Source organism: Triturus cristatus, chromosome 3_1 (assembly GCF_964204655.1).
Source record: "Triturus cristatus chromosome 3_1, aTriCri1.1, whole genome shotgun sequence".
NCBI lineage: Eukaryota > Metazoa > Chordata > Amphibia > Caudata > Salamandridae > Triturus > Triturus cristatus.
In genome coordinates, this window is record NC_140583.1 from 149,787,389 (window position 1) to 149,801,602 (window position 14,214).

Sequence of the window (14,214 nt, forward strand, 5' to 3'; positions counted from 1 at the left end):
AAGTGCACTGAAGTGTTGGTGTCTGAGGTCCTGTAGTTATACCCAGTTGTGCCTTTGAAGTGTGGGAGAAGATTTCCCTGTCACAGCTGCCCTGGCTCAGACTAACTACAGGGGGTATGCAGTCATATGTGTGGTTGTAGGACACAGCCTATTCAAGTAGGGCTAGGTCCAGCTCTGCCCTTTAATCTTGCCAGTGATGGCTCATCCAGGCCAACTTAGGGTCTCTATTGAGCATGGCTGTCTTGGAGGAATACACAAAGCCCAACTGTCAGCTACACCCAGTGATGTGGATAGACAGGAAAATGTCAACTTTCTAAAACGGGCTTTTTCAAAATAGAAAGAAAAAATCGCCATTCAACATAAGTTTGGATTGTACATTACAATTCCAAAGACACCAATCATGAACTAGTTACCTGCTCCAATTTGGAAATTATAGCTTATTAAATGCAATGTAGGCTTTGCAGTCATGAAAAATGAATTTAAACATTTTTCACCATCAGGGCAAAACTACATGCCCTGCTTTTTAAACACACACTGCACCCTGCGCACTGAGCTGTCCATAGCCAAACTAAGGGGTGATCTATATGTATTTAAAAGGAAGCGTTGAGTGTGGCAAAGGTCTTTTTCTACCAGGTCAAAGTGGCAGTTTAAAACACTGCGCACACAGGCTGCAATGGCACGCATAAGGCATGTTTAGAGTGCTACTTAAGCAGCGGCATAATCAGTGCTGAACACCCACTAGTAGCATTTAATTTATAGGTCCAAGGTTAATGTACTGCCACTCTACTAGGGGCTTATAAGTAAATTAAATATGCCATTTGGGGATCAGCCAATTTTTCCATGTTTTAAGCAGAGAACACAAGCACTTAATCATGTGTTAGCAGTGGTAAAGTGCACAAAGTCTGAAGGCCAACAAAAACAAATGGGAGGAAGAAGGCAAACAGTTTGGGGATAATTCTGCTTCTGCTTCTGCTTCCCTACAATAAGCATGGTGAAAATGAGCATATCCTCATTTTCCTTTTTTTGGTGTCCATTGAAAAGATGTATTAATTGGACACTGAAGATATGTGGGTGCTTTGACTTTTTTATGCTCAATTTGCACAACTACTCCAGCAGGTTTTACCACTAACATTTTTTGGGGCATTTTGAACCCACAGTTGTGAGTTTCCAACATATTAACATAGACTAAACGTCCCTTTCCAGTGAGGAAATGCATACTAAACCTGTACAGAAATACAGGAATAATTAATTATACCTGCAGAGTTTTGGTAGTGGTGAGTGAGATCTAAGGTCTGGTAATTGCTCAAAATCCATTACATGAATCAGAATATGAGAATTGAAATTTAAATATTACCTCTATTTTTTTTGCAGTTCAGATCTAAACGGAATTAGCCACATTATATATTTAATAGCTTGTAGGAAATTACCATCTTTGATCTGATTTTCCACCAATTTTAGCCCCATCATTTTTGCTGGAAATCGAACTCTGTGCTGCCACCTTAACCATGGATAAATTTGCTTACCCCTGATTGACATATTTATCTTACCTACAAGTGCATAGTGTATTTAATACGGGTGGGTAGTAAACTCCAGCCTCCACTCTGGAGCACGGAGTTCGGCAAACATTTCTCACGTGCGGCTCACCAAAGTTCAGTTGACGAAGGCGAGCAAAAAAACAGACGCTAGACTCGCCTCTGGCGGTCGCACCAGGTCACTTCCACTCATGTTGAGAAATTTGCTGCTCATGTTGCGAAAGCTAAAACTGAAGTAGAAAATCTACTCATGCAGCAGAAAGAAGCAGCACCCACTCTACAGTGTTGGCCAAGCTCTGGGTACTAAAAATGATTGTGATCAGCATGACAGACCTGAATTCCGCAGCTTGCGGATACTCCTTGTAATCTCACAGGGTTTTTTAGGTTACTCCGCAGAATTCCATGAGTTCCTCTCACCCCTAGTATTGTGCAGAAAACCTACCCAAGGCCTGGAAGGTAAATGCCACCTGTGAACTGTAGTACCTATAATGCCACCCAGAGAGTAGGCTTGTAAAGCATCGATTCAGGACTGCCATATGTTGCCTGACTGAAGCAGTCCAAAAACCTACTATCAGACTGAATATCAAAGCACATATTCTAACCTTTATCTGTAATGCTTGACAGAAAATGGCTGAAATAGTCATTTTAAGTCTATTTTTCATACTAATAAAAATCCAATCAAGTGGTGAATTTGAATATGTATTAAATGTGTGGGAAAAGCAGCTTTTGGAAAGTTATACTTTTCTTGCTTGAGTTCCAGTTAGGCTAAATACCATTAACCTGGGCCAGCTGGCCAGCCAGTGACTCCTTGACAATAAGGTGTGCAAAAATGCTCATGTAGCAGAGATAATAGCCTGGGTGCATGGTGGTGTTTTTTATTCCCTTTGCAAGATGGGCAGTGTGATGGTCCCATGAACCTTAATTATCTTGTAAAGGACCAAGGTGAGGCCTGCTCTTTTACAGCAGTTGTAAAGTGAGACCTGGAGGAAGGGAGGCCTTTGTTCCTGGATGCACATTTCTCAATCACAACTGGAATTGTGCTGGACTCCGCTCAAGGCCTTCACTGCATCAGGCTCTAGAGTCCCAAGATGCTTCTCTGAAGTCTGTGAGCCTTAGGCAAAGAGCGGAAGAAAGGGTACTTATCCCTGCACAGTTTTGGGACTTCAAAATATTCTGACTTCCAATCACTGAAGCACTGGGATCCACCACCTAAGCTGATCCAGTCAAGGTGATACTTTGCTGGGCAGAAGAAACAGGTTCATCTCGCTTGGAGCTTCCCTGCACTAGAAAATCCAATTCAGCAAGCAAAAATGTATCTCGCCTCATGAAGCCCTCATAGAATACAGCCTATTACCTTGTCCTACTGAAAGAACATGACTTCCATTAAGACACCAAGTCCCAATGAGAAAAAAACGGAATGTCCAAAGGTGTGCAACGTATCTGCCCAGCAGTTATACCTCAGCAGGCTGGAAATTCAATTTCCTCTTTACATTGACTTCGCCAGATGCAGCCTGCTGCCATACACCACTGGAAGATTTTTTTGTTCCGAAGGCAAAATCCTTGAACGGGTTGTCCGACTTAGTATATTTGACCTCTGGATTCAGCATAGTTTTTTTCAAAGTGTGACCAGGTTCCCTGTACACTAGAACTATAGATTATTAATGCGCTTAGTGCTTTTTGGCACAATTTTCAATCAACACTTTAAAAAAACTTATATATCCACTTTCCTTAACGTCTTTTTGTCATTTTGGTGTCATTTTATTTATTACATTTTACAATTTTTTTCGAAATTAGAGTGGGATTTTTATTGTCTGATGTTTTGACATTTTTACTGTTTTGGTACTTCATAAGTACTTTACATATTGCGCTAAGTTAAATCTGCCTGCTCTATGCCATGCCTAAAAGGGGGTTCAGCTCATATTAAGTTGTTATTCCTAGGGGTGGGTGACTGTCCTCCACAAATAATAATCCACTTTCTTACAAGGATTATATTAGAAATAAAGATGTAATATGTATATCAGTGGCTAGTAGAGGTGAAGTGAGAAAGAAGTGCTCTAATCAAGTTTTCCTCAGGACATTGTTGAAAGCCCCCGTCACCTAGACGAAAGCAATCTAGGTGTCAAAAATCATATTTGAACACCCCCATTTCGCGCGCCAACCCTGTCCAAAATCACAACCAATTCTATTGATTCAGTAAAACTTACGTACCCAGAAATCAGGTGAAACTAGATTCCAGACAAATCCCTCACAGACCCTACAGCACACATATCAATGACAGAACCCAAAACTCTTTGCTTCAGAGAGGAGGATATTGAAGAACTCTTAAAATGCCCATCCACATTCAATCTAGGAAATAACTCAATCAGTTTTTCACAACAATCAGACTTGGAAAAAATAACTAGACTTAAGAAAAAACAAATACGGACAGCCTTACACGGTGAAGCATTACTGGAACACCTAAGAGCCGGTACAATACCATCTGGACTACAAGTCAAGAACATACCTGTTATATTCACAGATCAACCTGAATATCTAGAAGGATTCAGTCACATCGGTACTAAATGCTCAAGAGACTGGATGTTCCACTCAATGAAAACTGCAGAGCGCTTGAGCATAAAAGAACTAGAACTAATCAAAGAACTGGAAGAAGCCCTGTTAAACAATTCAGCGATAGAAAACGCACAAAATCTTTTGTCCAAATTGGAAAAAGAAAATACGATATTAAAAAAAAACACAGAAAACGCCAAGAGATTACAATTACAAAAGGACATAACCAATTTCTCAGAAATCAAGGCCTATCCATACTTGGACAAGGAGTACTATAGACAGCCTCAAAACACCGGAGCACTCAGTACATACGGAGGTAGAAGTAAAATAAGGTTCCTTACATTCTCGGACACCTCATCCTCCTCCGGGACCTCAAGTGAAAGCGAGGGTCCTTCGGCCACCAGAAACAACCAACAAAGACCATTCTACCAGCCGGCTCCTTTTTTAGACAGAGGCAACAGCCGACCGAGAGGCCGACCACGAGCAAACAGATGGTACAACCCCCAACCGAATCAATACCAAGGGGAGATCACAACCAGGAGGAATGTATACCGTTGGTAATAGAAGAAACTGACTCTATATACAACCTATCAAACTATGTTCTCTCTACAAACGAAACCAAAGTACTCCAGAAAGGCTTATCATTCATTCCCACTGTAAGACCAGACCTCAACCAAACCAAAATGGAAATAATTCAATTATTTCGAAAAATGAGACTTAAAATATTCCTCCAAGAAAGAGAAGAAATGACATCTCGAAATTTCTCAGGTTTAAAAAACCCCTCGACTTTTTTTCCCAACGCATCTAATATGCCAATTGAACTCTTAACATTTGAGAAAAATGTATTAAGAGACTTGGACAACTTAGAAAAAAAGAAAACATTCACCAAATGGAACCTTACAAAAAAAGAAAAGGAAGCTTTAGACCATCTATCACACAACAAGAGTCTCATAATAAAGCCGGCGGACAAGGGAGGAGAAATCGTTATCTGGCCGAGAGAAAAATACGAGTTGGAAGTACAGCGACAACTAGCGGATAACAAATACTACCGAAAAACAAACGAAGATTGGAACAAGAAAATCAAAGAAAAACTTCTGCCTATCATACACACTGGAAAAGAATAAGGCTGGCTAACAAAAAAAGAGTCACAATTCTTGATCAATGACAACCCAAGGACACCCATCTTGTATGTCCTTCCCAAAGTACACAAGGACTCTAGCAACCCGCCGGGTAGACCGATAATCTCGGGAGTCAACTCGATACTGGAAAGACCGACAAAATATGTGGACACTTTTTTAAAACCATTGGTCTGCGATACACCAAGCTACATTAAAGACACCATGCAGGCAATCACCATGCTGGAACATTTCCCCTTTGATGTAGAAAATGAATTCCTAGTGACCCTTGACATTGTCAGCCTGTACTCCAATATTCCACAAGAGGCCGGTTTAGAAGCTCTGCAAGTGTTCCTAGACAAACGCATCCGACCGCACAATGTACCAACGACCTACCTCATTCAACTAGCAGAAATCTGTTTGAAAAACAATTTTTTTACCTTCAACGAAACACAATTTCTACAAACCATGGGCACCGCGATGGGTTGTCCCTTCGCCCCAGAGATGGCCATAATGTTTATGGCACTCTTCGAAGAGAAATGGGTCTATAATAACAACCCCTATGACGGGCATATTAAAATATGGCACCGTTACATCGATGATGTTTTTCTTTTATGGAGAGGTGATGAACAACTATTAGAAATCTTCGTGGCTTGGCTAAACAACAGGAATCCAAACATTCAATTTACGGTCAATTACAATAAAACAGAAATGAACTTCTTGGACCTCCTAATCAAACATGAAGAGGGCCATCTATACACTACACTCTACACCAAAAAAACGGACAGAAACACATTCCTACACTTTTCAAGCTTCCATCAACGCAATTTACGTGAAAACCTTCCTTTCAGCCAGTTCCTGAGGATAAGGCGGAACTGCTCGAAAAAAGATGACTATTTCAGTAACGCGTTCACACTAATGGAGAAACTGGTAAAGAGGAATTACCCCAAAAAAATCCTCAAGAAGGCTCTAAAACGGGCATGGTACACTCCTCGAGATTCCCTTCTTACTCCAAGACCAGAGAAAAAAAGTACACCCCTAGTATGCGTCACAACATTTTCAGGCCAAACAACCGAGATGCAAAAAATCATTCGCAAAAACTGGAACACAATAAAAAGCATACCAGCTTTTACACAGATACCAATATTTGCACTCAAAAAAAATACAAGCATAAGAGAAAAACTGGTGCGAGCTAACACGAACCTCAAACAACCAGCAATATCATTAAGGACCATGCTTTCACTACCACCAATTAAAGGTCACAGAAAATGTGGTACTTGCGTATCTTGCGACAGCACAATAGAAGGTACCAAATTTGTGTACGGGCAGAAATACATAATTTCATGAAACATTTAGCAATTGTAACACTCACAACGTTATATACTGCGTTCTTTGCCCATGTCCACTGGCATACATCGGGAAAACCATCCAATCTCTAAAAAATCGCATTTCTCAACACCGCTCCAGGATCAAGTGCAAAACACCTAATACCCCTATGGTATCACACTGCATTGAAAAAAAACCATGGTCCAAACGACCTGAAGTGGACAGTTCTGCGCCACATTCAAGGCAAAAACATCGATGCCGTACTATCCAAAACTGAAGCAAAAACCATCATGTTCCTAGGAACCATCGAAAATGGGCTAAACGAGATGACGGAAGTATCACATATCACATAGAAGAAGGGTTCCATCTGTCACCTCCTCCTGAAGCAAAGATGCTCGAATATAAGAAGAATAAAGATACGTTCACCAACATAAGCAACTTAATTATTTCACCCAAGTAACGGACCTGTAATACACGATAAACATCAAAAAGCTTTATCGACAGTGAGAAGCGTCACATAAGCTTTACTCAACACTAGGTAACTAAACATTGAAACAAAGAAGGACGTTCTCTGGAGAAATCCGATCAATTCACTCAGAAGCGAGTCAATGCCAAAAAAATTCTGCCTATTTCACAAGAATATGACAGCAACAAGGAAAGGAATGCTCAACAGCGAAAACACCATACACAGACAGGCCGTATTAAAGCTTTCCGACTCAAATAACAAAGCTTCTAAGTAACACTTCTTCGTTACCATAACGACGCTGCGCGTAACCACGCCAGGCAGCCTAAAAGAACCAATCAATACAATGCAGCAAAATGAAGTCATTTCACAAATGCCGAGGACGTGGAAGGCCGTATTAAAGCTTTCCGATTCAAATAACAGAGCTTCTAAGTAACACTTCTCCATTACCATAACGACGCTGCGCGTAATCACGCCGGAAGCCTAAAAGAACCAATCAATGCACTTCAGCAAAACAAAGTCATTTCACAAATGCCGAGGACGTGGAGGAAGGAAACATCGAACATAAAGCGAGCTGGTACGCCACCAAAAGCAAGGTATGAATTGCGATAATACGTGCGGTCACCTCACAACCACGCGGTGACTCGAAGGGGCACTCGACATTCAAAAGCACCGCCATTTCCAACGAACACACATTTATTTTTAAAAACGCCACGACCACAGAGACTTAACTGCATCAAGCCTTACCCCGCCTGTAGTCCGTAATAACCCTGGGAGAAACAACCGGCATCTAAAGTCCTAACATCACGCAAACGAGGTTCGCAGAAGGGGTAATGAGCACTAGTAATTACAGGCACATATCACGCACTCTTGGGACCGTTAAAACTTCCGAACTCAAAGATAGCGCTGCCACGCCCCCCACACAGCGGTAACTTACAAGTCAAGAGCACAAAACCAGACGGACAAGACTTAACCTCGCTCACAAACTGATCATACTGCCTGGACTTTCCAACATAACTAAGCTCCCCTCCTCCCCACCTTTTGCCTTTACAGAGCAATTAGCTACAATTGCAAGATTGGATCAGCTATGCATGCTATTCCTTTAGCCCAAGAATCGCCTTAAAGGGTATGTAACATCTAAGCAGAATGACCACAACGTGGCAACTCAAACCAATGAATGTAAATTCCTATTTCATCGATTTGTTATTTTTGTGTGTTATAGGCAAAGATGAAACAGCAATCTTCAACCGAGTGTACGTAAGTTCTCAAACAAAGCATGTTTTTAGAACAATAACCCACTTTAGTACACACATTAAAACAGGCATATCTCTATCCCCACAGGAAAAAGATGTCCCACTTGAACCACATAACAGCCCTGAAGAAGACCTTATGAACACAATATAGGTCCAACACGACATAGGTCGAAACGCGTCGGCTGGCTAGCAGAGATCCAGACACGCTTGGGATAAAAAATCAGACATCAGTGTCCCCCAGAGAGCCAAAACAGTAAACTAGTTTATTGCTCCCCAGAATCACTGCGATACAGCTATCTGACTCTGCTCAGGACCACATTCAAAGTCAAACTTTGAGGATCCAATTGGCTTGAGTTCCCAAGACATATAAAAGTGGACACCTTATTATTGTTGTGCAATAATTCTTTCGTCTGTTCAAAGTATTTTTTTCATGTTGTATGATATGTCATGAAGTCACTGTATAAAATGTAAATATTTGTCACTGTTTTATGTAAAGGACACGTGTGCCGTGAAATGAAGAAGTGTTCTTTCTGTTTTCAAACAATTAGAGATTGTAACAATTGACTTAAAACTCGCAGTCATTAAACAGGCTAGCTGAGGAAAGATATTTTTGTGATCTATGGTGTCAGAGGTAAATGCATGTCAAAGTAAGTTAGTATAGATTCCAGCCTCTGAACACCTCATTGAATCATCCCCCTATTTTTGTATCTCATTGTTGAAAATGGTGCTCAAGAGCTGCACTTTGATGTCTAGCATAAGGAATGGATTGTCGCAGGCCTAGTTCTCTTACCTAGAACCAAATGCTCCGTTTGTAGTTCAACCATTGTTGTCATAGTTGTTTCTAGAGTCCTGTATCCATCCTCAAAGACCAAATCAATGCCGGATTTACATATATTTCACATGTAAAAAAGCTATTTGCATATGTCAAAAAAGTGCACACAAAAATTAATTTGTCAAAGAAGCCCAATGTACTTAAATTTAGTTTATTTGCTTAACCTTGTAATTCTGTCCTGGAGTGGCCCCTCCTGGACTGATGTTGGTGACTTTTGCAGCCACAGCCGCTGCAGGTATGAGCGGTGGGGCGGTGGTGCCAGCTGAGGGGGATTTCGAGAGACGACCACAAGGGAAAATTCGTTATTTATTTAATTTTTCGTAGTGTTCGTTTCTTGGAATCCCCCCCTCCAGCTGGTCGCACCGCCGCACCGCTCTTACCTGCACTGGCCGCGGCTGGCCTTTTGGTCTACCACAGTAAGGTGCATCACAGTTCACAAAAGTTGGAAGGTGGAGCAACAATGCATTCAGTCAAAACAGAATTAATCTTCATGTAATTGCAATTCAGAGTGCAAAGATTTTCCAGTCAAACATTTATCATAGTAGCATGTTAAATTATAGATGCAACTCCTTTCTTACAAAGTCATTAATTACTGTGAGGGCAATTTTCAAGCAATAATTGTATGGTGTGATCCCTCGTGCCTCAGCTGACAAAATGTACATCAAGATTTCGAGAATAATGGAAAATATTTCAAAAAAAAGGAGAACTGAGTGCTGCTGCTATGCCCTTACCTATTAGAATTCGACACTGACAATGTACTAGGGGAGTAGTTATAGACAGAGTTCTTATTAAATTAATGAGGCCACCTACTTGGTTCAGCCCGCAGAATAGCATGTTTTAAGATAATCACACCTTGATTCAAAGGCCATAGCTTTGACATTGTTTTATAAAAAGAAAGGTACTTGAAGACTTTATTTTACAACAACAAAAAAATGGACGAGATGCGAATGCTTTCAGCGAGAATCATCACCAGATACATATATATATACATGTTTCTTTAAATCTCCTGTATCTTTTCATCTCTCTTTTTTAATTATGTCTGTCTCCATTTATTCTCAATTTTAACATTCACAAAATCCTGCTTTTTAACCTAAGATTCAAAATGTCCGAAAAGACAGTGAATACGTTAGTTATATGAAAAGTATTGCCGATGTCCTTTTGGAGTTTGCTGTGATCGCTCGATTTTTTTTTGTAATCTCTAAAAATTCAGATTTTAAACTGTGTGTTAAACGTATGCCTCACAGTTAAATGTGCAAGGATTTTGACACTACAATAAAATATACTTTTTATGCTATTTGCACCCTCTTTTAATAGGATGGAAAGATATTTTGTCGGAGAACAGAGTGCGATTGTCAAAATCCAAGCGTTGATCTTTTCTGCTGCCCAGAGTGTGACACCAGAGAGACCAGCCAATGCCTGGACCAGAACGGACACACGCTGTACCGCAGTGGGGACAACTGGCAATATGGCTGCCAGCAGTGTCGGTGTTTGGTATGGAAGTGCCTTTAATATTTTTTTTGCTTTGATTATTGTGAACAGTGGTTTGCCCATGGTTAGAGCTAGAGTAAGAACAATGTCAACTAAGATGGCGACCATCGTCTCTTAAAAGGCAACATTTCATGGAGAAGGCATGGTCCTGGAGTTCACTCATTCACTTTTTAATCCCTAAAATGTGAGTCCTAAATTTAGGTCCAGTGCAAATCTACACACTGTAGGCAAATTTATTTTTCTGACTTACCCCAATAACTTTAACTGTTCGTTAAAAGTGTTTAGGGTCAATAAAATTGAATATTTGAAAATGTCTAAACCTTGAGTTTAACTTTTGTAGTAATTGAACAGCTGATTAAAGCCTCGCTAGAGTAAATCCTGTTTCCTTGTTCCCATAATCAGTAAGAAAAGAATGAAATATTCATGCTAATTGAATTTTTGAGAAATCTGAGATAGAAACAAAAAGATTCCACCTTGGGAGTGAGTTTGCTGCCAGAATCATCTCATTTTATAGTAATTAATAATGTTGATGCAATGAAGCTCTACTTTTGACTTCTCATCTGTTCCATTTTAGTAAACAAAACAAAGGGCACTTGCAAAATGTGTTACATTCATAATTGCCTGTATTTAGGGCCATACACCAGTTCTGTGCAGATGCTGAATACGATGCAACCAAACTCACTTGTTGCTCTAGTAATGGAAATGATTCTGCCAAATGTATGCAAATCGCTCATGTTAAAGGCATTATTTTTGCAATAGCTCTACTTTCTGAGCATATTTCCCAAACCCCTGAAATCAGTTTATCTCTTGTTTGCTTTGATCATGAATCAGGAATTTGTTTGCTTACAACAGGCCTCAAAGTGAACAATTTTCAAAGGACCATGTACACCTGCTGTGTTTGCAGATATGTTATTCCCCCCAATTAATATGCGGATCAAGTATTTATGAACAGAGGAAGAGGCGCTAATTCGAGCGCTTCTCGTTCTGCCGCACATTCATGCAAAGTATCAGGCATGTGTGCAAATCTTTATTTTCATTGGTTCCCATTACATGCGTGGCAGAGTTCCAGTCACAGGGTAGATCTGAAAGCAAGTATTCAAAGAAAAGTATTTATATCTGCTTCCAGGAAACAGGTTGAAATGAAGTTATGTACACATGTGCTGTGCCTGTGTACTTGGGTAGTTTTGTAATGAAATGCACATCAATACAAAATTAAAGCACTTGCCATTGCATGATACTAATCAGTATACCAACTGTATTTATGATGCATAATATACTGGTAACTGCAACACTGACACGACAATGTAACTCTGGGCTCCACAGAGTAGTGTACTACCTTTCCACAAAACGCTTCAGTGCCCAGTGGCGTAACGAAAGTTCAAGGGGCCCCCCTGCAATATACACGGAGGGGCCCCCGCTCCGGATTTATTCTGGAGCGCTCAGGCATAAGTATTGTGCCGAGGGGGCCCCCGCACCGCAGGGGATGCGGGGGCTGTGTTACGCCCCTGTCAGTGCCTCGCAAGGTGTTGCAAGCGGGATAGAAATCAACAATACAATACAATACAATTCAGGACAAGTGGTCCCATATGTAGGTGCTTTGCACATTATGGGATAGAATTAATATAATAATAACCTCACCCAGTCACAAGACTGAAGCTCTTGCTTTGCACTGTCTGTGTCTGTGCATTACACGTTGCACACATTTAGCACACCATATTTTCTTGAACCTGGCCCTCTCTACAGGGTCATCCCAACAACCTTTTGCCTTTTTACCTCCAATTTTTGCTGAATTCATTTTTGTTGGCCTTAGAACTCTGTGCACTTTACCACTGCTAGCCAATGCCAAAGTGTTTGTGCACTCTCCTTAAAACATGCTCAATTGGCTTATACCCAATTGGTGTAATTTATTTACTATTAAGTCCGTAATAAAGTGGCACTACATGAGCCCAGGGAGCCTGTAAATTGAATGCTACTAGTCGGTTTCTTTCTCTTTATTTACTTTATTTCGGTCATAAACCTTAAAAGCAGTATCCATGATAATACGGTACAAATAAATTACTCCAATCCCGTGTAAAAGCAATTCATATAAGAAGCATAACAGCATAGCAGTAATAAAACACTGGTCTAATCTATAACATTTAGTAAGTCTAACTTACTCAAACTGGTGTATCTATACCACTTTATATATAATTGTCGCAATGGTTTTCTACTTTTCATTAAGGACTTACCTAAGCTGTAATGTTACACAGACTCCCTGTCCTTGAGACGTAAAAGTCTTTACAAAAATGGATGAGATTCTATATATTCTTTACAGGATCGTGTATGATTATGATTTAATTCCTTTACGTGAGACTTCTCTAGTTCTATTTAAAATAAGTTTTAAAACATATACATTCTTTATTGAATAAATGCATTCAAATTGAAATAGGATTTCAATTGTGTTCTACTTCTAATTGCTTTGAGGAGTCCATACTGATATTGTACTGACCTTCAAGTTATTGATCAGAGACGTTTTGATAATCTATTAAATATTACATACTATGGATTGTCATGGATTATATAAATCTATATGTGATTATGGTATCCATAATAATTTTTTTATAACATATCTTTAACTCTTTTTTAACTAGCATTGGGTGATGGAGGTCTAGCAACACAAATCTGACTTTTAAAAAAACTGACCTTTTCTCACAAAATTCTGGGTATCTATTTGATAAGTGATTCACCATTGGTTAGTTATGATTTTTTTATAAATGATTTTTCTAGAGGCATTGCGGATTCTCATATGATTTATTTGTGTCCTGAAGATGGTCTCATTGATACACTGCAGACAACACCAAAACGTCGATGTATAACCTATTCTTCCCTTTAGGTATTGTTAAAATTCTATTTTTTGAGTTCTAGATCCTATCTTTAGGACAGACTCTATGTTTGACTCTTGGAGATGGGCAGTTATACATTGATGGCTAGTTTATCCTCACTTTGACTAATTTGTGGTTTCTGTTTTTGATGTATGTGAGAAGTGTTTGCTTTGAACTCCTGTGCTATGCATATTGATATAAACTAAGTTACCAATGAAACACCCGGCTAATGTAATTTATTTGTACAAAAATCTTAAAAGGTATTGATTTAATTAATTTACGGTGTCATTTGATGACATTCTATATATTTGTTCAAAAAATGTTTTAAAAACAAATCCCTTGTAAGCATGTTTACCTGCTTAACTGTATTACCCAAGCCCACAAGGGTATTTTGGGTTGCCCAAATTCACTAAAATACTAGTGGGTCTACAGCACTGATTGTGCCACACTCTCAAGTAGCACTTTAAACATCTCTGAGGCCTGCCATTAAAAACTGTGTGTGTGTAGTTTTAAACTGCCCTTCTCGACCTGGCAAAGTAAACGATAGTATGCCTACCGTAAATACTCCATTATTAAACATTTTTAAACAATTTAAACTCACAATCTTAGGCAAGTTCTTAGACGTGCAGCACCTGGTGCTTGCTCTGACCAAACATTGAGAATTACTTCATAGAAGCTGGTGATTAAATATTTCACCAGTCCCAAGGTACACAGCCAATTGAGTGTATTTTGCTTTCTCGCCCTAAGTGCGCCGGGTATGCCCAGACCTGGGTCCGGTGCTCACTGTGCCACTGGAA

General features: G+C 39.8%; 1 protein-coding gene across 1 annotated transcript in view; it reads left to right on the forward strand.

Moving 5' to 3' along the window:
* NELL1 (neural EGFL like 1) overlaps positions 1–14,214 on the forward strand; it is a 3,594,225-nt gene that overhangs the window by 3,468,830 nt on the left and 111,181 nt on the right. The window contains exon 17 of the mRNA XM_085643606.1: positions 10,383–10,559. Coding sequence (XP_085499732.1) covers positions 10,383–10,559 — 177 coding nt within the window. The remainder of the gene's footprint in view (positions 1–10,382; positions 10,560–14,214) is intronic.